The sequence below is a fragment of the Schistocerca serialis genome, chromosome 1, assembly GCF_023864345.2.
Source record: "Schistocerca serialis cubense isolate TAMUIC-IGC-003099 chromosome 1, iqSchSeri2.2, whole genome shotgun sequence".
NCBI lineage: Eukaryota > Metazoa > Arthropoda > Insecta > Orthoptera > Acrididae > Schistocerca > Schistocerca serialis.
This window is the reverse complement of record NC_064638.1, coordinates 439,141,303-439,166,760: the sequence shown is the minus strand read 5'-3', so window position 1 is coordinate 439,166,760 and position 25,458 is coordinate 439,141,303. Positions and strand designations below refer to the sequence as shown.

Here is a 25,458-nt window from a genome sequence, read left to right as displayed (position 1 = left end):
ACAACTGAGATCATTTGCAAGAAAGAACATGTCTTTTCAGAAGCACATATAAGCGAAAGTTTTTTTTTTCCTTCTTTTCTTTCTTTCTTTCTTTTCTTTACACGAAAATAAATACATGCAATATACATACAAAGTTTGCAGACGACAACCTAGAAAATAACTTAAGACTCTGTGTCAGTGATATAAATCCAGAAATGAACAATCTAGTGTTAAGCTTGGATTTCACATTAATTTGTAGTTCATTATTTTTTTAAAATCAATAAACCACTTTAAAGATACTTATTTGGGTTCTTATTAAGTGTGACTCTGCTGTTTTCCTAATGGCTGATGGTAAAATTTGTGTCCAGTGTATTGAATTTAGACATATCACCATGTTTCACATAAGTTTCTATCTAAGATAATATTAACATGTTGTTGGAAAGGTGTATTTTGAGTATAAGTTACTGTGATGAATTGTCATGAAACAAGGGGCTGAGCTAAAATATATTATCCGGCAACAAACAGTCTTAGATGGTACAGTTTCGATCTTATGTACCAGGAGTGCTGCTGTCAAGTTGTTTGTTTTCTCTTTGGATATTAGGCTGACATTTGATTGTCATAATATTTCACACATTTTGCTGTCCTATATTCTTGTATTTAATTTTGAGTTTCTGTGTATGATAATATTCACAATCTCTTAAAAATGTGTCTTTTGATGTTTAACACCTCAAGCCTATGCGATCAATCATCAAGTGTTTTTGGACAAACATTTGAAAAAAGCTTGTTAATCATAGGGTTTGTGGATTATGAGTAAAAGCACTCATGCTACTGGTGTAATAGTCTGCAGTATTTATTATTTTACAAATCATTTCTAGGCTGTTATGCCATCATCAGGTAGAAAGATAAATGGGTGTGGCTGCAAAATTTGATAGGATCAAGGATTTTAAAATAGTCCATCACAGATCATCTCAGTTTGTTTCCAAACATGACAATTGTTAATTTTTTGTTTAGGACAAGAAAAAAATTCCTAGACTTCTCAGTTGAAAATACACTTTTCCCTGGTTGTAAATACATTATAACCGAGGTGAAAGTACATTTTTTTTTCCATGTTAAGTGACTTTCTACTTTCCCTCGGAGCTGTAAAACTTATCAGTCCTTTGAATGGTAAATGTTTTATACAATGGCATAGAACTTTCCAGCACTTTAAGAGGTGAAACTAGCAAAAAACAAAATGTTTTGGGACAATTTTTGATGCACAGGAACATGTACACTGCATATTTTCCTATTACAAAAGTATAAATACGAATTCCACCAAATACAGCATGGTAGCTTTCAAAGCACCAAAAACAAGATAGTGATGTGCTTTTGTTAGCTAATCATGGCTCATGTCACTTGATATCGACCCAATGACAGCAGATATTCAGAGCACAGGAAACATGAAGAAATCAGCCAAGCAACATCACTGTTAAGTAGTGCAAACACACAAACAGAAAAAATTAATGGTTTAAATTAATGTACATATAGTATAGCTTCAAGAAAAAGCCAAACTCTCACATATAATATTGGTCATCAAACATTATTTTCTTTTTTTTCTTTTTTCTAAGGCTGTGACTGGGCAAGATCCTAAGACCACAGCTTCAATTACAGCAGCAGAATATTTCCGACAAGCACAATTATAAATTTCAATGTCATGCATGAAACATTTCATGGGTTACCTGTCTGTATACATGTTATGTCAAGCACTTTGACTTCTTCATAGAAATGCCAATTACGTGTGAAATTGCTCAAGAACTCGCCTAGCACTTTTTTTAAGGATAATTACACTTTTTGCCTTTGTTATTGCATAATCTATAATTTATGATAAACTAACCTTGAATTTGCTCTTTTTTAGCATGTGTTACCCTGGCCTTCTGGGTCCAAAAGTTTTCTAAATGGCTGGTTCTCAATGTGTTAAGTTTTAAATGAGAGTCTAATACTCTGTGATTTAAGAAATTCACCACACTTTCTCACACATAATGTAATGCGTCTTGCGTAAAGGGAAATTTACTTTGAAAGTAACGCTTCTCAAACCATCATTGTGCCGTTGTAAATGGTGCATTTTCTTTGCAACTTAAATTTTATGTTGGTGTTATTCTCTCGTTTACATTTTATTGGTGCAGTAACTGTGCTGATTTCAGAGGTGAACAGTATTAGCAATATTCATTCTAGGTACAACTCTGCCCCACTGATGAGTACAGTTTCAACCATTTGAATGAGGTCGCATTGTGGGCCTGTGGGAAGCTAGGTGGATGTATTGACAGATTGCTGCACACATTGGGCACAATATATCAGTAGTTTGTCACTGCTCTCAACAGTAGTCTGTGGATCATTCCCACACCTCCAGACCTGGCCCTGAATGACCATGTAATATACATGCATGTCAAGATCGACTCATTATGCGAGTGGTGGTGTCTGACTAAACATCATCTAGGGCCAAAATCTGGGCACACTTTGCACCTGCTGTGTCATCAGGGACTGGGGACCATCTGCTTGCAGCAGGATTATGATCATGTGTGCCTCTGGCCAGGTTACCACTGACACTATAAAAACTGTCAGTCAAGCATGGCTATTCTGGTGTTGTGAAATACTTGATTGATGGCTGGAATAGAGCTCTGTTGTCTTCAGTGACAGACTGCATTTTCTCACAACACAAAGGTCCCATTCCAGGCTTTAAGGTGGACACACACACACACACACACACACACACACACACACACACACACGTTAGTTGCAACTCATGGTAACAATTGGTGTTTCAGTGGGATATAGTAACCAGTGCCCACTACACTGCGCAAGCTACTATCCCCATGCTACTGCCCCTTTTCTCCGACAGGAAGGTGATAGCTTTTTCCCCCCACAGCATGACTTTAGGAGTAAAATTGCAGTTCCTCTACAAGATGTTGGAAGTATGGGACCTCTCCTCAGGTCACCATCATACTCACTGACAATGGACACCCAGGGTAGTGCAACCCACATTACACTGCTAAACACAGCCCATTGCCATTCATCAGCAGTCCATGCTATCTGTGTTGTGGTGTTAACAGCGGGCTACAAGTGGCAGTTTTAATTCTGTACATAGCTGCAGCTACACTCTGAGCAACTGAGTAGGGTGACACAGAATGTTGCAGGGAGACCATTACTTGTTCTTGGATGACAGGCACAAGTGTGAAAGAGTTGTGACGTGCTTGGTACACAATATGGTGTTTCTCTCTGGTGATAGACAGACTTGTTTTCATGGTCAACTGGAACTGTTATTACAGATATGTTTGCGTTCATGTTACCATGCAGTCCAAAATCAGCCCACAGTGACATCTGAATGCACCAAAACTCTGGATACGGCATGATTCAGCTATCCGACCAAATGGAGAGACAGAATGAGGCTCCTCCCCAACCGTGAGATGCTGATAATGCTGCCTCATATTACTATGTGGCATTTCTGTGATGATCCAAAATCTGTCACTTTTAACACCCCTCATATAGCCTATCAGACTTTGTAACAATGCAGAACACGAAAAACACTATGCCCAGGCCACTGAAACTTTGCACTTAATGTATGCATTTCAAGTTGGCAGCATAACAGCTTAACGAGTAAAAAACAAGAAGCGCAAGGCGCTAGGCATAGGGTGTGAACTAATCCCAGCATGGTAACCCCTGCCAATTGTGACATCAAAGCTCCTGCATTGCTGGCACTGTTTGTTACGACTATAAACAATATATGTTGCATATCCTCCAATGAACCCTGGACCTTGCCATTGGTGTGGAGGCTTGCATACCTCAGCAATACAGATAGCCCTACCGTAGGTGCGACCACAATGAAGGGGTATCTGTTGAGAGGCCAGACAAATGTGGTTCCTGAAGAGGGGCAGCAGCCTTTTCAGTAGTTGCAGGGGCAACAGTCTGTATGATTGATTGATCTGGAATTAACCAAAACAGCCTTGCTGTGCTGGTATTGCAAATGGGTGAAAGCAAGGGAAACTACAGCTGTAAGCTTTCCTGAGGGCGCGCAGCTTTACTGTATGGTTAAATGATGATGGTGTCCTCTTGGGTAAAATATTCTGGAGGTAAAGTAGTCCCCTATTCGGATCTCAGCTGGGGGGGGGGGGGGGGGGGGTAATGCTCAGGAGGATGTCAGGATGTCATTATGAGGAGAAACTGGCATTCTACAGATTAGAGCATGGAATGTCAGATTCTTTATTTGGGCAGGTAGGTCAGAGAATTTAAAAAGGGAAATGGAGAGGTTACAGCTAGATATAGTGGGAATTAGTGAAGTTTGGTGGCAGGAGTAACAAGACTTCCTGGTCATGTGAATACAGGGTTATAAATACAAACTAAAATAGGGGTAATGCAGGAGTAGGTTTAATAATGAATAAAAAAATAGAAGTGCAGGTAAGCAAATACGAACAGCATAGTGAATGCATTATTGTAGCAAAGATAGACATGCAGTGCATGCCTACAACAGTAGTACAAGTTTATATGACAACTAGCTCCACAGATGACGAAGAGATTGAAGAAATGTATTATGAGATAAAAGAAATTATTCAGACAGTGAAAGGAGACAAAAATATAATAGTCATGGGGGACTGGAATTTGATAGACAGAAAAGGAAGAGAAGGAAAAGTAGTAGGTGAATATGGAATGGGGGTAAGGAATGAAAGAGGAAGCCGCCTGGTAAAAGTTTGCACAGAGAATAACTTAATCATAGATAACACTTGGTTTGCGAATCATGAAAGAGGTTGTATACGCAGAAGAAGCCTTGAGAAACTGGAAGGTTTCAGATAGATTATATAATGGTGAGACAGAGATTTAGGAACAAGGTTTTAAATTGTAAGACATTTCCAAGGGCAGATGTGGACTCTGACCACAATCTATTGGTTATGAACTATAGATTAAAACTGAAGAAACTGCAAAAAGGCGGGAATTTAATGAGAAGGGGACCTGGATAAACTGAAAGAACCATAGGTTGTAGAGAGTTTCAGAGAGAGCATTAGATTGACAAGAACGGGGGAAAGAAATACAGTAGAAGAAGAACGGGTAGCTCTGAGAGATGAAATAGTGAAGGCAGCAGAGGATCAAGTAGGTAAAAACACAAGTGCTGGTAGAGATCCTTGGGTAACAGAAAAGATATTGAATTTAATTAATGAAAGGACAACATATAAAAATGCAGTAAATGAAGCAGGCAAAAGTGAATACCAACGTCTCAAAAATGAGATCTACAGAATCTGCAAAAATGGATAAGCAGGGATTGATACAGAACAATTGTTAAGGATGTAGAGGCATATATCACTTGGGGTAAGATAAATAATGCGTACAGGAAAATTAAAGAGACCTTTGGAGAAAAGAGAACCAGTTGTACGAATATCAAGAGCTTGGATGGAAAACCAGTTCTAAGCAAAGAAGCGAAGGCAGAAAGGTCAAAGGAGTATACAATGTGTCCCATTTATCTTGACCACCCTAAGTAACTGTCCGCCCAGATGCAAATTACAAAATGTTTCCAGAAAATGTTCTTTAGCCATCAGTGGGACATCAATCAGCATGATTGCCTTCGTTGTAGCTTTGTTTTCACAAAGATATGAACAGCGGAATGACTTTTTTAAATTGCACCCTATATTTTTTATTCAGTAATTCATTTCTTCTCCTAAGGACCTATTCAAAAACGTATCACAGTGTACTATTCACTGAAACACAACATTATTAATTAAATAACACAACATTAACTTTGAGCCCAGGATCACAAACTAGTCCACTTGCTGGAGTTGTCAGAAAACAAATGAAAACCAAGTAAAAACATAACACAAAATTGTCTTTGACATTCCTGTACCATTGCCCAGGAGTAGAACATTCAAAGGTGATCCTGGACACCAATACACTGGTGCACTCATTGATTGAAAGACTTATTTACTGCCTCCAGTAATTCCAGCGAGAACAGTAGCGTCGGCAAATTCATCTGTGCAAGTGCTACGACGATTGCATTGTCATGGGTTGAATCTTTCCGTTTCCTGATGCGTCGCAACAAGACGAGAAAACGTTCATTGGGAAGGTGGGTTCCTGACAGGATATTGCTCTCTGTACAGTTCTGCTGCCTGCGTAGCATTTCGTCTACCTTCAACAACAATAATAATAAAAGAAACGTTATGTCGATGCAGTTTGTAGGAAGGACAGCCTTTACTGTATGCCTACTCTACACAACAGTACTTAAAAGGACTAAACTACGGTACTAAATGTACCCGTACATAAGAAAACAATCAGCACGTGGATGTGTTCCATTACCACGAGTACCAGCACTAAGCGCAGGGAGCGTCAACGTCAATGTTGTTTTATGTAATTGATGATGATGATGTTTGGTTGGAGGGGGGGGGGGGGGGGGGGCTCAACTGCACTGTTATCAGCGCACTTACAAATGCCCAACCTTTGCTCAGTCCAATCTCGCCCCTTTCAGGAATGATGATGAAATGATGAGGACAACACAAACACCCAGTCATCTCAAGGCATTATGTAATTAAAAACTTTGTGTGAGAGTGAATAGTACACTGCGATTCATTTTTGAATATGTCTTTAGGGGAGAAAATGAATTACCAAATAAAAAATTCAGGGCGCCATTTAAAAAAGTCACACCGCTGTTCATATCTTTGTAAAGAAATAAAGTTACAATGAACACAATCATGCTGATTGATGTCCTCCTGATGGCTAAAGAACATTTGCTTGAAACATTTTGTAATTTGCATCTGGACAAACAGTTATTTAGGGTGGTCAAGATAAATGGGACACCCCATATAGAGGGTCTGCACAAGGGTGATGTACTTGAGGGCAATATTATGGAAATGGAAGAGGACGTAGATGAAGATGAAATGGGAGATATGATACAGTGTGAAGAATTTGACAGAGCACGGAAAGACTTAAGTCGAAACAAGGCCCTGAGAGTAGACAACATTCCATTACAACTACTAATAGCTTTGGGAGAGCCAACTCTGACAAAACTCTACCATCTGGTGAGAAAGATGTATAAGATAGGTGAAATACCCTCAGACTTCAAGAAGAAAATAATAATTCCAATACCAAAGAAAGCAGGTGTTGACAGGTGTGAAAATTACCAAACTATCAGTTTCATGAGTCATGGCTGCAAAATACTGACACAAATTCTTTACAGATGAATGGAAAAACTGGTAGAAGCCGATCTTGGGGAAGATAAGTTTGGATTTCGTAAAAATGTTGGAACATATGAGGCAATACTGACCCTATGACGTATCTTAGAAAATAGATTAAGGAAAGGCAAACCTACATTTCTCGCATTTGTAGACTTAGAGAAAGCTTTTGACAATGTTGACTAGAATAGTCCCTTTCAAATTCTGAAGGTTGCAGTGGTCAAATATAGGGAGTGAAAGGCTATTTACAATTTGTACAGAAACCAGATGGCAGTTATAAGAGCCCAGGAGCATGAAAGGGAAGCAGTGGTTGGGAAGGCAGTGAGACAGGGTTGTAGCCTATCTCCAATGTTATTCAATCTGGATATTGAGAAAGTAGTAAAGGAAACCAAAGAAAAATTTGGAGTAGGAATTAAAATCCATGGAGAAGAAATAAACACTTTGAGGTTTGTCGGTGACATTGTAATTCTTTCAGAGACAGTAAAGGACCTGTAAGAGCAGTTGAACAGAATGCAGAGTGTCTTGAAAGGAGGATATAGGATGAACATCAACAAAAGCAAAACAAGGATAATGGAATGTAGTCGAATTAAATCAAGTGATGCTGAAGGAATTACGTTAGGAAATGAGACACTTAAAGTAGTAGATGAGTTCTGCTATTTGGGGAGCAAAATAACTGATGATGGTCGAAGTAGAGAGGACATAAAATGTAGACTGACGATGGCAAGGAAAGCATTTCTAAAGAGAAAGTTGTTAGCATTCAGTATAGATTTAAGTATCAGGATGTCTTTTCTGAAAGTATTTGTGTGGAGTGTAGCCATGTATGGAAGTGAAACATGGACGATAAATAGTTTAGACAAGAATAGAAGCTTTCGAAATGTAGTGCTACAAAGGAATACTGAAGATTACATGGGTAGATCAGCTAATTAATGAGGAGGTACTGAATAGAATTGGGGAGAAGAGGAATTTGTGGCACAACTTGACTAGAAGAAGGGATCAGTTGGTAGGACACATTCCGAGGTATCAAGGGATCATCAATTTAGTATTGCAGGGATGCATGGAGGGTAAAAAACATAGAGGGAGACCAAGGCATGCATACACTAATCAGATTCAGAAGGATGTAGGTTGCAGTAGTTACTCAGAGATGAAGAAGCTTGGACAGGATGGAGTAGCACGGAGAGTTGCATCAAACCAGTCTCTGGACTGAAGACAACAACAACAACAACATATGTATGGTTTCTACTGTGTGCCTGTATTGTATTGCGCTTTGTTTCACTGTGATTTAGAAAATCCTGATACTCGAAAAGAAAAAAAAAAAACTGTTTGCCTAGTGACAATCCTTTGCATTAGGATGTGCTGCTAGACAGTGAGGCATGGAAGTTACCACACAGAACCCACGAGTTTTAGGAGCAGGAGAAAGAGTACACAAGGATTCATGGACAGCCATCAGTTTATTCTGATAAAGTTTTGAAACAAACATCAAAAGTTCTTGGAATTAGAGCAATACTAGTTGTAAGCAAGGGAGAATTATTGCAAAAGCTGAAAGATGTAGGTGTGAGCTCTTACAATTCAGAGCCTTCTGGATCAGACAATATATTTTTAGTGATGCCTGGAAAGAAGAAAAAGCAGCCTCACCCTGTCATTGACTTAGATGCTTTGAAGACTGGCACAATTTGCAGACATATTTGTGCTTACTACAGCAGGAAAGAGTGTCCTGCTGCAGTAAAGTTACTAGTGTCGTTAACAGAAAGTGAACTTTTCGGGTGTTGGCAAAGTCACTAAAAATTGTGGTGAAAAGTATGGATTTCCATTACAAAACGCTAGATGAACACAAAGCTCTGTTTGAAAAGGTGCATACTTTTATGGCCTGAAACACATTCTTGTAAAAATTGTGGGTAAAGACATTGATTTTGTTTGTGATGCTGACCATGAAGACTGTTTTGACACTGATTAGGACAACAGTGATGTTAGCAAGCTAGACGGATTTGCTATGAAATGGTGAGTGACAGGCTACAAATATCGGTTATTTATTGCATCAGTGTCATTACAAAATGTAGAGCAAGAAGTTAAAGTCTCTGTTATTTTTATTTTGTAAACTACGTACCGTTTTGTTTTCAAGATATAGGTCATGATCAAATGCTTTTTTCTCTACTTCTCTGCTGCATTATCGAAAGCGTGTCTTTGTTATGATTACGTCTACATTATTATGCAGTTGTTAATTTGCTGCCATTGTGGTAGCAAGTCAAAAACAAACTCTTATATATACTATTATTGCTCAGTAGCTTACATTTACGAGATGGAACAGAAAACTGTACTGTCTGCTATGTGTGGGCTGCTGTTGAAACATTGCTAGTGCAATATAGCCAACCTAATTTGACATAATGCGAACTGCCAAATGCAATGTTTTGACGGCACAGGTACACTATGTGATCAAAAGTATCCTAACACCTGGCTGAAAATGACTTACAAGTTTGTGGCACCCACAATCGCTAATGCTGTAATTCAATATGGTGTTGGCCCACTCTTAACCTTGACGACAACTTCCACATTCGCATACATTCAATCAGGCGCTGGAAGGGTTCTTGGGGAATGGCAGCCCATTCTTCATGGAGTGCTGCACTGAGGAGAAGGTATCAATGTTGGTCGGTGAGGTCTGGCATGAAGTCGGCGTTCCAAAACATCCCAAAGGTGTTCTATAGGATTCAGGTCAGGACTCTGTGCATGCCAGTCCATTACAGGGATGTTGCTGTTGTGTAACCACTCCGCCACAGGCAGTGCATTATGAACAGGTGCTCAATCGTGTTGAAAGATGCAGTCGCTATCCCCAAACTGCTCTTCAACAGTGGAAAGCAGGAAGGTGCTTAAAACATCAATGTAGGCCTGTGTTGTGATAGTGCCATGCAAAACAACAAGGGATGCAAGCCCCCTCCATGAAAAACATGACCACAACATAACACCACCACCTCCGAATTTTACTGTTGGCACTACACAAGCTGGCAGATGACGTTCGCCGGGCATTCGTGATACCAACACCCTGTCATCGGAGATCGCCACATTGTGTACCGTGATTCGTCACTCCACACAATGTTTTACAACTATTCAATCATCCAATGTTTACGCTACTTACACCAAGGGAGGCATCCTTTGGCATTCACCGACGTCATGTGTGGCTTACGAGCAGCCGCTCGACCAAGAAATCCAAGTTTTCTCACCTCCTGCCTAACTGTCGTAGTACTTGCAGTGGATCCTGATGCAGTTTGGAATTCCTGTGTGATGGTCTGGATAGATGTCTGTCTATTACACATTACAACCCTCTTCATCCGTTGACAGTCTCTGTCAGTCAACAGACGAGGTCAGCCTGTACGCTTTTGTGCTGTACGTGTCCCTTCGAATTTCCACTTCACTATCACATTGGAAACAGTGGACCTAGGTATGTTTATGAGAGTGGAAACCTCCAGTACAGACATATGACACAAGTAACACCCAATCACCTGACCACGTCCAAAGTCTGTGAGTTCCGCGGAGAGCCCCATTCTGCTCTCTCACAATGTTTAATGACTACTGAGGTCGCTGATATGGAGTACCTGGCAGTAGGTGGCAGCACAATGCACCTAATATGAAAAACATATGTTTTTGGGGGTGCCTGGATACTTTTGATCACATAGTGTATAATGCACTCTAATAGCAATTCTGTTTGTCACAAAGAATTGCAATTTTGAGGATTTACATGCCCGCCAATGACGTGTTTATGTGCAAAGTTACATAATACCTGACCAAGTCTTCTGGGTGCTTCACTTTTTTGTCAGCTAGTATACATTGTTCACTACAGTATGTGATCAGTTGCCACTATTTCGATTTGATGGTACAGCTGTTTTCTCAGACGGACAAACCATGAAATCTGTAAGCTGATTAGCCACCAATACTTTCAAATGGACATTTCAAATTAAAGAAAGTATTCCTGGTTGAAATTTTAGATGCCCAAGCAGCTAATGAAAATAACTGTCAACCCAGGCAAAGACATACATACTTTAACACGCCTAAAGCAATGGGGTTGGAAGATGCCCTAGAGGCTGCTTGGTAACAAATATTTCTTTTCAGTAACCATACTATTCATTGGCCCACAGTTCACCATGACATTGAGTATTTTTCTATCACCAACACCATTATTTAAATAGAGATTTATGCCATCCTTGCAATCCAGGTGGGTAGGAAATGATCTCCTCTCTCTAAAACCTGAAAACATTCTACTATCCTATCATGTCTAAGTAGTTTGACCAAGAGTTTACAATATTATACACATTTACTAGTTCCAAGGCTCAGAACTCACAAGACTAGCAGAGTTTCCTTAACCTGCTTTACAAATTACTTTGTTGTTTAATGCATGTTTCCCTTAAGTACTTTACTGATTCCTGAATGAATTAATGTACTTAAATTTTTGTGCAGCATTTAACATCCACTATTTCAAAAGAGCTTAATTTAAATAAATTTAACTATACCGAATGGCATGGTATGGTTTTAGTGTAAGTTTTATGACCAGCAACTAGGTTCACTAAATTGTAGACACTGGAAATTAAGTAAACTGATCACAAGAAATGAATTCTACAATAGGCATTGTCAGTCTGCATAAACGTATTATACAATAGCACGTCATACGTGTCATAAGAAGGAGACAAACAGATTTCTCTTTTGTGCAACCAACATTTTTTTCATCATTTATTAAAAATAGTGGGAAATCATCAAATGAACAAACCATGAGTTTTTCTGTACGGCTGGTGCAGCAGTACGTAAGTACAGCGAAATATGCAGTTAGCTTCATGGCTCCATGAGTCTGGATGTCAGTGTAGTGCCGAGCAGGTTTCAACAGCCTCAGAAGCAAATTATAGATCTGATGTATTACAACTTGAGCCTCAGGACAAACAGGAACATCCTTGTAAGGCGATCTTGTTCGATAACCTTGACGAAAGTGAGGGTTTGGAACTAAAGAAACCAGTAAATATGCTGCAGCTGAAAAAAGAAAACATCTTATCTCATATTTTCTCCCAACAATTCTATTTTACATTATAGTCATTAGTGTCAAGCGTTGTGCAATTTAAATTGGGATTACATGAGCAAGCCAAGTGGACAATGGTAGTCTTCCTACAGTTGACACACTGCATCAAAATACACTTAAATGAGGGCTATTCATTCACTAACCTCTAACTGACTTAAAGGAAAACACACAATTTTTTATATACAAACTTTACTTACATGTCGACATTACTTCTCCTCACAGTCACCACCCAGCTTTAAACATCTGTCATACCGTGACACCAAATTCTTCATCCCTTCATCAAAGAATGGCACCACCTAGTGTTTCATCCACTTGTTCACAGCATCATTGCGCTCATTGTTGGTCATGAAATGTGTGGAGCCCTACAGGACTTCATCAGGAAGAGATTAAAGTCACTTCATACCAAGCCGAGACTATACTGAGGATGTTGAAATTTCTGCTAGTCAAAGAGTCTTGAGCTTTTCCTTCATTTGAATCACGGTATGGGCTCACACATAGTTAGCAGGGAATGAGTGCTCTGTTCAGAATTGACCATACGTGTTTTGGAAGAGTCTTGCAGTAAATCCATGACATCACTGGATGCTCATGCTTTACTCTCATGAAATCTGTTGTCAAAATTCCTCTGTGATCCCAGAAAAAAACTGTAACCATCATTTTGAAGTTTGACAGCACCTGCTTGAATTTTCTGGGCTTCTTGGGATTACTGGGAAAATGAGGGTGCATCCACTCTTTGGATTGTCCCTCAGTTTCAGAATTCACATACTGCACCCATGTCTCATTTGCAGTCACTATTCTGTTAAGAAATTCCTCCCCCTCCTCGTTATAGCACTGAAGGAATGTCAACAATGCCAAACCCATTCTTCCAGTTTTGTGGAGATCAGTTAAAACATTTTGGTACCCACCATGCACAAAACTTATGGTAATGTAACAGTGTGTGACAATATTAAAGAGGGCTCCGCTTCATATCTGAGACACATCTTCAGAAAGTTTGGAAACTATGCATATGAGATGTGGTTCCCAATTTTGTCAACATGAAGTTCATCAGTCACATCCAAATGCCTTTCTCGACCATTTTCATCATACACACCGGTACGAACAGCCTTGAATTTTCTGCACCACTCCCCACAACTCTTATTGCTCATAACATCATCCCATACCCACAACATTTTCAGAGGGTAATCTTAGGTGGCACTGACTCTTTATGCTAGTAGGAAGTGAATTACAGAATGTATCTCGTAACTCGTGGGAGACATGGTGCAATACAACCTTCGAAGTCTCCTTTTCCTACCATGCAAGTGCCATGAAGTGACAAGCATTTGCTTATTTTTAACAGCTAACAGGAGGTAATTTATGAATAGCTCTCATATATAAATGTGTTCTTGAGAATGTGGTAGCCGTAACATTTTGAGTAACATCAGGCAATATTACCTTTCTCAACTACCTATTACGAAGTTCTTTAAATTACCCTGTATCACCTTAGACCGCCACATAGCTCATAGATTTTTATTTTTACTATCATTATTTTTAAATAATTGCATGGCCATTGCAAACAATTTTTATGTGATTGCATTCAGTACAAATGGCCAAATTCAAAAAAATCCGTGCATTAAAAATTGAGATGTCAGTGCATAAAAAAATTGTTACTTCCTGATATGCTGTAGAAAATGATTAAATAACAATCTAATTGAAGTCAAAATTGTGGTTATGGCAAAGTATCACCTTGTATCCATGTAATGATTATCTGATTTTATATGGCGAGATGTCTACAGCAACCCATGTGGTACTGATGTATTGCACTGACTTGCCTGTCCTGCAGTAACATCAAAATGAAAATTCACTCGAGATTCAAACGACCTGTCCTTTCCATCTAATCTTCCTCAACCTATGCCTTTCTCCTCCCTGATGGGGGATCTAATAACTCTAGAAGCTAGGATAATTTCCTATACTTTTCCATATATTTTTGTTGGAAGTACTCGATATTTTTAATCCTGAGGATAAGTAACAACCAACAATTCTCTCTCATAATTTTTCATTGTAATTAATGTTTCAACAACAAAAAATACAAATCACACATTTAAAAAGAATCTGAGTGTTCTGTGCATGAATATAATGAAAATAATAATAATAATAATAATAAATAATGCTGTGAGTGAGACTCTATTATCAGGAAACACAAACAGCAACCTAGTCAGTTGTGATGGGAAATTAGTTTGTGTGTGTTTGGAGAGCAAATGAAGAATTATTCAGACAAGTGCTGTATATGAGAGAATTTCTCCAAAGAAATTTTGGTGTCAGAACATAACATTAGTATGTCTAGCTTAATGCAGAAACTAGCAGAATCATGTTATTTTGCAGATGATTTTTTTTTTTTATTTTTTTAATTTTAAAGATGTATAGTTTCCTGTCTTTAGAAGCAAAAATTTTGCTAGCATGCCTAGCTGTTTTACTGCACAATATTGCAAAATCCTAAAATACGACATTTCATTATTAGATTACACAATATGATGAGTTCAAATCCTCCCTCATACGAATACAAAAATTAATGATACACCATTTCTTACAATAATAATACATGCTGCTATTCTAAATGGAGAATTTGAGGTCTTTCATCAAAGTAGCTGACATTTTTATAACTGGGGGATACCACATTTGCAGGAAACAATGTCAGGCAATTGAGTCAGCTAAAGATGGTGAATTCTAATGGATTAACAGTCATACTTACTAGAGAAAACTGGAGGAACAAAAATTAATTGTGTACAGTTTTTAGTCAAGAAACCAACAGTTGAAAGTGAAATACAGCATGTGATAACTGTAGTTGTTATGGGAAAAAAAATCATCAAGCCAGAGTATTATAAATAAAATTTAAATTTGGAAGAATCATTTTTCAAATACATAAATAACTGATATGAAACAAGGTAGTAATCAACCCCCTTATATTTGTATGCGTGTTTACTAAAAGTTTTTTTTTTCCATAAAAAGAAGTCTCCTATGATTTATACGTACCAGAGCGAACACGCTGGTTATTGTGTCCAAGAAGAAAATGTTCAACCCAGGTATCCATACTCTGAAGCACCCAAGTATGAACAGTTTTATTGCGAGGAGCCTGAACTGCTAACCAATCCAGTGCACTCTGCGCACAGAACTCGGCAACTTCCCAGATATGCTGCAATATTAGCTGAGTGAAAGGTGGCAGGCCTGTCATGCCACTAGTTGTCTCTATAAGAAGAGTTAAGATCTTGAAGAATGGTTGGCACAACTGTGAAAACAAAATACAATTACAACATACTTACATATTCCCAGTGAATAGTACGCAATTATTTACAACAAAATATGAGTTTTGCTACATAATAATATACAGGGTGAAAAGTATTTAAATTGACAAACTCTGGGAGGTTATAGGGGACATCAAAACAAATATTTTCCCCTAATGTCATTTTTTCCCATGAGGATTCTTTAAACCGTTGGAGGCCATATTACACTCTTCAGTTGTTAGAGGCTGTATTACGATCTAGAGGGCATATTACGTTCTTCAGTTGTAGGCAACTGCTGTCTCTGTTTACTAATGGAGTGATACACCTGGAGTGAGTACATTTATATGGTTGGTGCGCACTACGTAGCCCACAACAACAGACGAGCTGCACAGCGGGTTTATCAACAACAATACCCTAATCGCCATATCCCGCACCATACGACCTTTGCTGCTGAGTACCAATGTCTGCATGAGACCGGGTCATTTAGCAGATTACCTGGACAGGGACGCCCTCGCACGGTAAGAATGCTGCAATTTGAGGAAGCTGTCTTGCAGCATGTGGAACGGGATCTTTCAATCACCACTCGTGCAATTTCATTTAACATGGGGACAAATCAGACGAGTGTAAGAACAGTCCTTCGAGAGCAATTGTTATATCCATTTCACTTACAGTGTGTCCATAACCTGGAACCAGTTGATTATCCACCCAAAGCACAGTTTTCGCAGTGGTACCTGGAACAGTATGAAATGCATACTACATTTCCATCCTCTGTGTTGTTTACCGATGAAGCAATGTTCGGGTGTGATGAAGTTTCAACATGCACAATTCGCATGTTTGGAGAGAGGATAACCCACATGCCACAGTTACCAGCACTCAACAAGTGTGGTTCTTCGTTAATGTGTTGGTCAGTGTTGTTGGGGACTGTTTAATTGGGCCGTATCTGCTACCTAGGCCATTAAATGGCAGGCACTATTACAATTTTCTCGTCAGAGCATTGCTATAATTGCTGGAAGACGTCCCGCTCCCTACAAGACAACGCATGTGGTTCCAACATGACGAGGCGCTGGCACATGTCAGTCATCGTGTGCGTCGATTCCTGGACCGACGGTTCCCAGAAATGTGGATTGGCAGAGGTGGTCCTGTACCATGGCCTGCTCGATCACCAGATACGTCCCCTCTGGACTTTTTTGTGTGGGGAGAGATGCGCAACCTTGTTTACGCAACTCCTGTTGCACCAGAAGAGGATCTGGTTGCCCGGATAGTAGCAGCAGCAGCAGACGAAACAATTCAGGATACTCCTGGGGTTTTTGCCCATATGACAGAACACGATCTGACAGTGTAACCTTTGTTTACGTGTCAATGGAGGTATTTTTGAAAATCTACTGTAACTGAAATTGGGTTGTGTTAATGTGTTGTCTCTTGGTCATAAAATAATGGAAAAGTGTTTGTTGGTTTAATTAATTTGCTGCCAGGGAAATCTTCCTCTACTGGTTTAAATACTCCTCATAGGAAAAAATGACATTAGGGAAAAATATTTGTTTTCATGTCCCCTACAGCCTCCCAGACTTTGTCAGTTTAAATACTTTTCACCTTGTAGAATATATGGTCCATATTTATATTAAGGTATCTCTCTCTCTTTCTCTATTTTTTATGAATAATCTTTTTAAACAACCTGGAACTGAACAGTTACTGAACTAATGCATGATAAATTGCAGTTAGGCAACTTGTTTTCTGCTTTAGAAACAGGCAAAGCAAACAATTTAATATTTTTGCAGCCCAAACTGAAGTAGTGAAACTTATATTTGGTGTGTGTGTGTGTGTGTGTGTGTGTGTGTGTGTGTGTGTGAGAGAGAGAGAGAGAGAGAGAGAGAGAGAGAGAGAGAGCGGGCATGTGCGCACTGGGGGTTGGGGTGTAGGTTAGAAGATAAACAACAGTTACTGTGTTAAAGATTTACAAGATCATTTTCCTTGAATTCAATTAGTGTAGGATGCATAAAAGTTGGGTTTTTCCTGGAGAGACACAATACTTGTATTTTATTTTATTATAGAATGTCTTAATTAAATAATATATGTCTGTTAGGAAGTGATTTTCAGAAATTAAGATCAGTTAAGACCTGGAAATTCAAATTAGGATCTGAGAATCTACCATGTTTTCCCTTAATATACTTCCAGCATCGGCAGCGTGAAACCTTGTTGCTACAATATAAAACACAGCAATCAGTTCCTTGATGAAATCCACCTTTTCATTTGAGAATACATTTAGTTATGAGTCAAAATCCTGTAATTTGTGATAGTATCTTGTTTATAAATCTACTTTTCTACCTTATGCCTGAAACAATCATATTCTATTTTGATAGCTTCTGAACTTGTCTATACTCTCAAGAAATCTCATCTCAATGGGAATTTTTAAGTGTTTATGACCATTTGGCCTGTATGCCATGAGTGGCTACTGGTTTCCTTTTCAAGTGATAGTGAAGGTGCTACAATAGATTCATTAAAAATACAACAAAAGTTCAATAAGTTATCTCATCCGTAAAAACTAATAGGAATAAAAGTGAAGAAGCAAACATTTTTAGTGTGTTCAAAACATCAACAGCATCAAACATGAAACTTATCTTTTGTCTTTAACAGTTAGCTTTGGGGAAATATATTTATCATTCATTTGATTTCTGATGGAGAAGAGACATATCTGACCAAACAAGATTTAACTGACTATATGTAACACAAAAAATTACTACAATGACTTTAAAATGGCACACACAGAAACAGTTAGTGAAGAAATGAATAAAAATTCTTACAATGGTATTAGCAGGTGGTTTTTCAATATAGCATGCAAACTTTTAATTGAAGTTATTGACACATGTACTGAAAACATAACTCAAGCAGTTTTAGATACTATTGTTTCCTGATCTTCTACTCTACCTCAGAATGCTTCGTTATGGCCTGGAAAATCATAGCTACAATGTGGACAGCAAGCCTCTCATTCCAGCGGCAGAGAGCATAGATCAGATTTCGTGTCTGGTGGAGGTTAATAGCATCTTTGATCTGCTGATATAGAAATGGAAACCCCTGCACAAAGCCACACATTGAGATTATTATTATTCATGCCACAGAAATGACAGTATCTTATGAAACTCATTTACAATAAGTAATAGCATCTAATGAAACTCATGTACAACAATGAATGAAAAAGCTGGTGAGCAGAAAACACACTGTGTATGATCACTGATCAGCTATGGCAATTAAATATAACAATTTGGTACATTACTAAGTGGTTTAAAATTTCTGTATGGTGCAGTAACATTAATTTTTGAATGTTACACTCCATGATTTTCGGAAAATTAAATCACTGGCACAGTAACGAACATAGCCAGTAAAATCATTTCACACATAAAATGATTAATTAATAATTACCTTTCCACCTGCAATAGCATTTAAATCAGATGTAGATAGCTTTAGCAGATGATCAGAGCCCCTTGACTTTTCTGCAAGTATGGCAACCAAGCTGATCATCTTTTCAAGAGAGGCGGGTTTGTATTTGTCTGTTGGCAATGGTATCACTTCTTCTTCATCTTCCTCTTCACTCACCACTTCCACCTTTTAACAATGAAACAATACTAAAAAGTTAATTTACAATAATTAGACATTAATATGTCTTAACTTCTAAACAAGACAAGGACTACACCAATATCAAAAGGGTTATGAACATACGCACTCCAACATTAAAAGTTAAAGATAGCACATAAAAATACCTAAATATAAGGCCCATTCAAACAATAATAGCTGACATGCTGAATAGGGAGAAAAATGAATAAATTAAAAAATCCCTATCTCTCAACAAGTTCATCTATATGCTTGTTAGTCAACACCAAGCAATTTTAATATAATAGAAAATCTTTTATCGAGCCAGCTGTAGAAAATTTATCAGTTATGCAAAGAAGTTCCAACTTCTCCATTTCACTGGATTGTTGAGATACTATCAAGTTTGTGAAGGGTGAATTAGTTTTTATCAGCAGTGGAAATGTTGCAATTGTATTAGAACACTCCAAACGACTTTTTTATCTGTCTGGGTTGGCCTGATACAGCTGCAACATTTCTGCTGCTGCCGAAAACAAATCACCACACGTACTATACTTTGTCGATGAGCAGCATGCATGTGCGTGTGGTGCATGTTAACTGGTGTCAGTGCTCCTGACCCCATTTGTAATTGGTCATGAGTTGATGGTGGCTTCTATTTATAGTAATAAAGTCCTAAGTCTTTCTTCATCTACTAGCTAGTTTCCCAGAACCTTCCTGAAGCAACATTTAGTTGTATGTACCACACATTCCCACCAGCCTCCTCACCAAGCCACTCATGGTATAATAAACTATACGAGACACCTTGGTGAATGAAGTGCTGACTTGTCCTCGCACCCCCAAAGAAATGAACAAAGTCTTTCAGTTCCGTGTTTGCTGTTTGAAACATTTTTATGTTATCTGAATAAATATTATTTGATAGTCCTCTCTTGCAGTAAATTTTCTGAAGGCCATCAAAAATTTATTCGAGCTCTTACCTAACACAAGTTTGAAGTGGATAGTTCTTGTTGTAGCACATACTTTTGGAACAGGTTTTGGCAAGTTTGACGAGAAGTGGTCTTGTGAAATCTAAGCCTGTTATCGCAAATGGCTTAATGAATTTAATGCAGTCAGATTGTGGAGGTTCTATCTCACACCTGCGGACACCTCTGTCTATCTTACAAGGAAGGCACATATGTATGACGCCTTTCACAGTCATTTGTAGTTTGATAAATTGCACAAACCGAGAAGAGTCACTGATATTGCAATTTTTGATTATTGGTTTTCTTCAACCCCCAATAACACAACAGTTGCACCAAAGAAGAACTGTGAATGATGCAGTGATCCACAACTGGACTGCAATTCTGATGCTGAACATCTCACATTTTTTCATCTGGTGAAAAAGTAATTGTAAAGTGTCTAGCACAAGCCTGCTTTACTCCTTCCACAAGCATTAGAGTAGACTCAGATTCTCATTACCAAATCACTGATGACGCAATCTTGCCAGAACCAGCTCCGATTAGAGTCACATTAGAGTAGCTCCAATTAGAGCCACATCAGAACAGTTCCAATTAGAGCCACATACGAATCTATAACCAAAAACTCTCTTATGTTATTTGAGACTTGTGCATGAACAACATACTGTTGGAAAGAGCAAACTCTTGAGCTTTACATGGGTCCTGCTAGGTAGCAGCAGTGTGCGCCCACTTCAGTTCCAGTAAAAATGGTGTCGGGAAACAGAAAGCGTTTTGTGTTCTACATTTTGTGCAATGCAGGTCAAAAATAACTGTTCACTGTGACTTTCGTTCTATGTATGGATGTATGGTGTAGATCCTCCTACAGCACAGAGCATTAGACGATGGCATGAACAATTCCAAGAAACAAGTTGTTTGTGTAAAGGCAAATTACCAGGCCATCCCTGAGTGTCTGACACTCTGCCATAAAACAGAACACCGTTACAGGAAGAACATATATCGATATGCTTGAGAACTTTCTTCCCCACAGTTGGAGACTGATTTGAATTACATCATTTACCAAGAGGATGGGACACCATCACACCGACATCTGGAAGTGTGCGAATTTTTAAATCAAAGATTTACTGAATGATGAATTGGTCACACTGGACCAAATGATTCAGCCCTGCTTTACTGGCCTCCAAGGTCACCAGACCTGCCTGTGTGTGATTATTTCTTGTGGGGATTTATAAAAGATTCTGATCATGTGCCTCTGTTACCAATAACAATAACAATGAATGAACTGAGATATTGCATACCAGCAGTTGTTGAAACTGTAATTCAAGACATGCTTGGTGCAGTGTGGGAACAATTTCAATACTGAATTGACATATGCCGTGTATCTCAAGGGGAGCATTTTGAACACCTATGAAAAGGTATCAGAAAAAAATTTTTTTTGAGTTTCCCATTCATCAAAAAACAAGTCACTGAATATGTTTATTAGTTTCAGAAATATAGATGTGCCAAATCGATGAATTTTTTTTTTCTTTTTTCTTTTTTCTTTTTTTTTTCCTTTTTTTTTATACATACTGTATTTCTTTGGTTTCCTTTACGACTTGCTCCAGTATAGATTGAATAACACGAGGAATAGGTTAGAACCCTGCCTCACTTCCTTCTCGACCATTGCTTCCCTTTCACACCCTTCAATTATTATAGATGCCATCTAGTTTCTGTACAAATTGTAAATAACTTTCTGCCCTTTGTACTTTATCCCCACTTTCTTCAGAGTTTCAAAGAGTGTATTCCAGTCAACACTGACAAAACTTTCTCTAAACCTACAAATGTTTTAAAAGTAGGTTTGTATTTCTTTAATCTACTTTCATATGTGAATGAAAGGGTCAGTATCTCCTCTTGTATGCCTACATTTCTTCATAAAGCAAACTGACCTTCTGCAATGTCGGCTTGTGCCAGTGTTTCCATTCTTCTGTAAGTAAGTCATATCAGTGTTTTGCTAGCATGACTTATTAAACTGATAATTCGGTAATACTCACACCCAACGGCCTTGCCTTATTTGGAATTGGTATTATTACATTCTTTTTGAAGTCTGGAAGTATTTTCCCTGTCTCATATACCTTACACACCAGATAGATTAATTTTTTCTTGGCTGGCTCTCCGAAGGATTCCTATAATTCTAAGGGAATATCATCTATCCCAAGGGCCTTTTTTCCACTTAGGTCTTTTACAAGTCTGTGAATTTCTTCTCACAAAATCACATTTTCCAATTGATCTTCCTCTTCCCTTTCTATAATATTACCTTCAAGCTTATTTCCCTTGCATGGCACTTCATATATATTTCTTCCATTTTTCAGTTTTCCTTTCTTGGCTTCGTACTGGCTTGCTATCTGAGCTCCCGATATTCATACAGCTCCTTCTCTTTTCTCCATTGGTCTCTTTTAATTTTCCCCTTGGGCAGCATCTATCTTTCACCTTGTCATGCATGAATGTTTAGAGTGGTTACAAATATCACAGTTCAGATAACTTAACCAAGCAATAGCCTTTGTAAACAGGCCTCCATGAAGTTTTCTGTCCCCTTGTTATTGTGCATTCACTTATAAGGTGTTTTGCTTTTTGGTCCATTGCATCACACTCGCATTCTGGACAGTGCACAATACCTCTTTCATGAACAGCTGCTTTGCATCTTTGCAGCTGGATGCTTGTATGTATTAAGAGTCAGAGTTTGACAGACATTTGTATTATATTTTTGTTCTTGGGCTTCCACAGCCAGTGTCAGCTTGAGTAAAATCATTTTGGTTATTAGACCACTTCATTATGAAAAACTGAAACAACTAAAATGTTGCAGTTTCAACTGACTTCTCAGTGATCCTCTTCAGGGCAACAAATTGCTGGATTCTGGTGATGGTCTGCCCCTATACACTGTCTTATTCTGGTTGTAAGGGACTACAGACATCACTTTCTGGGATAGGACAATTCATAGTAAAGATTGTTATGGAGGAGTGGCTGTATGGTAGCTGTGCTATTCTGGCAGGTGATTGATAGGTAATAATGAATCAGCAGCTTGTACTCAAGGACAGTGTTTTCCATCAGCAAGACATTGATGCCACACAGCAGTTTTCTTATGGACATTGGTTTGTACTGTTGAACTAGGGACACAAGCAAATTTTGGTGGCTGAACATATGTGGTCGGATAGAATGGGATCACTGGCAGCCAAATCGATGCTAACTTATAGCCATCATACCTGTTGATGCTGATAGGGCATTTAATTATTTCACTAGCCTCTTATTTTTTGGTGCTGAATCCACAGTTGCCAATCAAGCACTAGAGGTTCTTGAAAATCAGTAGATCGGTGCAATCTTGGTGGTTTTGAGCTGCAGCTGATATGTGCTCTGACATGCGAGTTCTGATTGCTCTCGGTTTCACAACATAAACTTCGTCACATTCAAATCAAAGCCCATAGATACCTGCTGCATGGAGACTAACTACAGAATACTTCATTGGGCATCAACAGATCTTGGATCTTCAGGCCACTTGGAACATTGGTTTAATTCTTCTGTGGCACAGTATCTTGCCTACACAGTCACTGATATTCTCAAATAAGGTTAGCGAGCAACAGGAAGAGGTTCTTTGTTTGTTTTATTTTCACTATACCTCAGTGTTCACAATATGTTTTAGTTAACCTACATCCATTCTCATGAAAAGTTATCCAGATCTTGTTTTATTATGTTGGCAGTTGTCAGCATCACTAATCAAGCGAGCTAAGGTTGCCTAGCAGCAAACTAGAACATACAGTGCATAAGAAATTGATGCACACCATTAGGTATTTACATGTGGAGTTACACCACCACTGAGCACTAAAGAATGGTGTGCTATGTACACAGATAGTGAAAGCTGCAGGATAACACTACCTCTGGTACAAGCTAGTGGTTTGTTATTGACTACAAATCACTTGTCAGGATAGCACAGGCAATAACCTACCATACAGCCATTGCTCAACAGCAATCTTCATTTTAAACTGTCCAATAGGCACCCAGAATGTGGCATCAGTAGCCAGATGACAACTGAAAGGAGGCAGCATACAGAAAAAGAACATCACCAGACTCCAGCAGTTAGTCACCCTGAAGCAGACCACTGCAATGTTGGTAAAAATGTCAGCATTTTTGTTTTTCTAATGTTTCATAATGACTTGCCTAATACCCAAAATGATTTTATTCACATAATATTTGCTGCACTACATTAAATTATTTTGTTCTTTGTTGTACGTTATGTGTCTCACTTTATTTTCCAGACTTGTCTGGCAAATAATTACAATTTTAATCTTCATCATAATCAGTAATTTGACTTTACTGATAGCTAATAGCTTCCTTTTGACTTTTCCATGCATTAAGGTGTTCAGCCAAAAACACTGATGTTGCTCCTGGTTATTTTAATGTCATCTACCCACTTTCCATTAAACCATGATTTCTGTCTTTTATTGTGTCTGTAAATTAAGAGCAAAACTTCCTTGGCCCATCTAGTATCCTTCCTGCTGGTCACATGTCTCTCCCATTTACATTTCAAGCAATGGAAACTCAAAGTAGAAATCTCAACAATGTAGGAAAATACAACTCTTCAGGCTTTCCCGGTGATCTAATGACATCTTGGGTTGTCGGGTGTTCTGCCGGATATCAGCGTCGTACTTGCACGATATTTCGGTCACGTAGCTCGTAACCTTCATCAGGTGCGACCTGAGACTGCTCCTCGAGTGGACCTGGTCCAGTATTTATGCCTATGGCCTTCTCCCTCCACCAACGGCTGCAGGCGCTTCCTCTGTGGTCCACGCCCATTCCCTGCGACCTGCTGGAGCGTTGCTGCTCCGTTTTCCATCCACTGCGGTTCTAGGTGTTCCCTCTGTGGTCCGCGCCCACCAAACCCGCTCCTGGGGGTTTCCTCTACGGTCTGGGGTACCAAGCATTCCCCCTGTGGTCCGCGCCCGCTCGCCATGACCTGTTGGAGCGTTGCCGCTCCGTTTTTCATCCGCTGCGGCTCTGGATGTTCCCTCTGCGGTCCGTGCCCACCAGTCCCACTTCTGGGTGTTCCATCTTCGGTCTGGTGTGCCTGGCAGTCCGTCAGGGGCTCGTTTTCCATCTCCATGTCTCTGGTTCTTCTGTTTGTGTAGTGTTGCAGCTGGCCCCGTTGCTCCTTTAACAATTCCAGAGCCAGATCCCAGGCTCTGCTTAGCTGGTTCCCTGTGTCACGGTTCATAAGATCGTCAGCCATTTTAATTTCTATCGATTCTCTTATAACACTGTCCCAAAATCTGGGTGTTTGTGCTAGAATCTTGGTATCTTCATACTTCATGGCATGATCTAGTTCTAGACAGTGTTCAGCAATGGCTGACTTAGTCACCTGTCTTAATCTAGTGTGCCTCTGAAGTTCTTTGCACCTGATCTCCACAGTTCTTGATGTCTGGCCAATGTAGGACATGCCACATTGACAA

General features: G+C 39.0%; 1 protein-coding gene across 1 annotated transcript in view; it reads right to left on the bottom strand.

Annotated features, from left to right (window-relative positions):
- LOC126472697 (ubiquitin carboxyl-terminal hydrolase 34) overlaps positions 1 to 25,458 on the bottom strand; it is a 529,852-nt gene that overhangs the window by 92,517 nt on the left and 411,877 nt on the right. Inside the window, exons 39-42 of the mRNA XM_050099952.1 lie at positions 18,870 to 19,052; positions 18,378 to 18,524; positions 15,208 to 15,460; positions 11,905 to 12,158 (exon numbers count right to left, since the gene is read on the bottom strand). Of these exons, the coding sequence (XP_049955909.1) occupies positions 11,905 to 12,158; positions 15,208 to 15,460; positions 18,378 to 18,524; positions 18,870 to 19,052 (837 nt within the window). The remainder of the gene's footprint in view (positions 1 to 11,904; positions 12,159 to 15,207; positions 15,461 to 18,377; positions 18,525 to 18,869; positions 19,053 to 25,458) is intronic.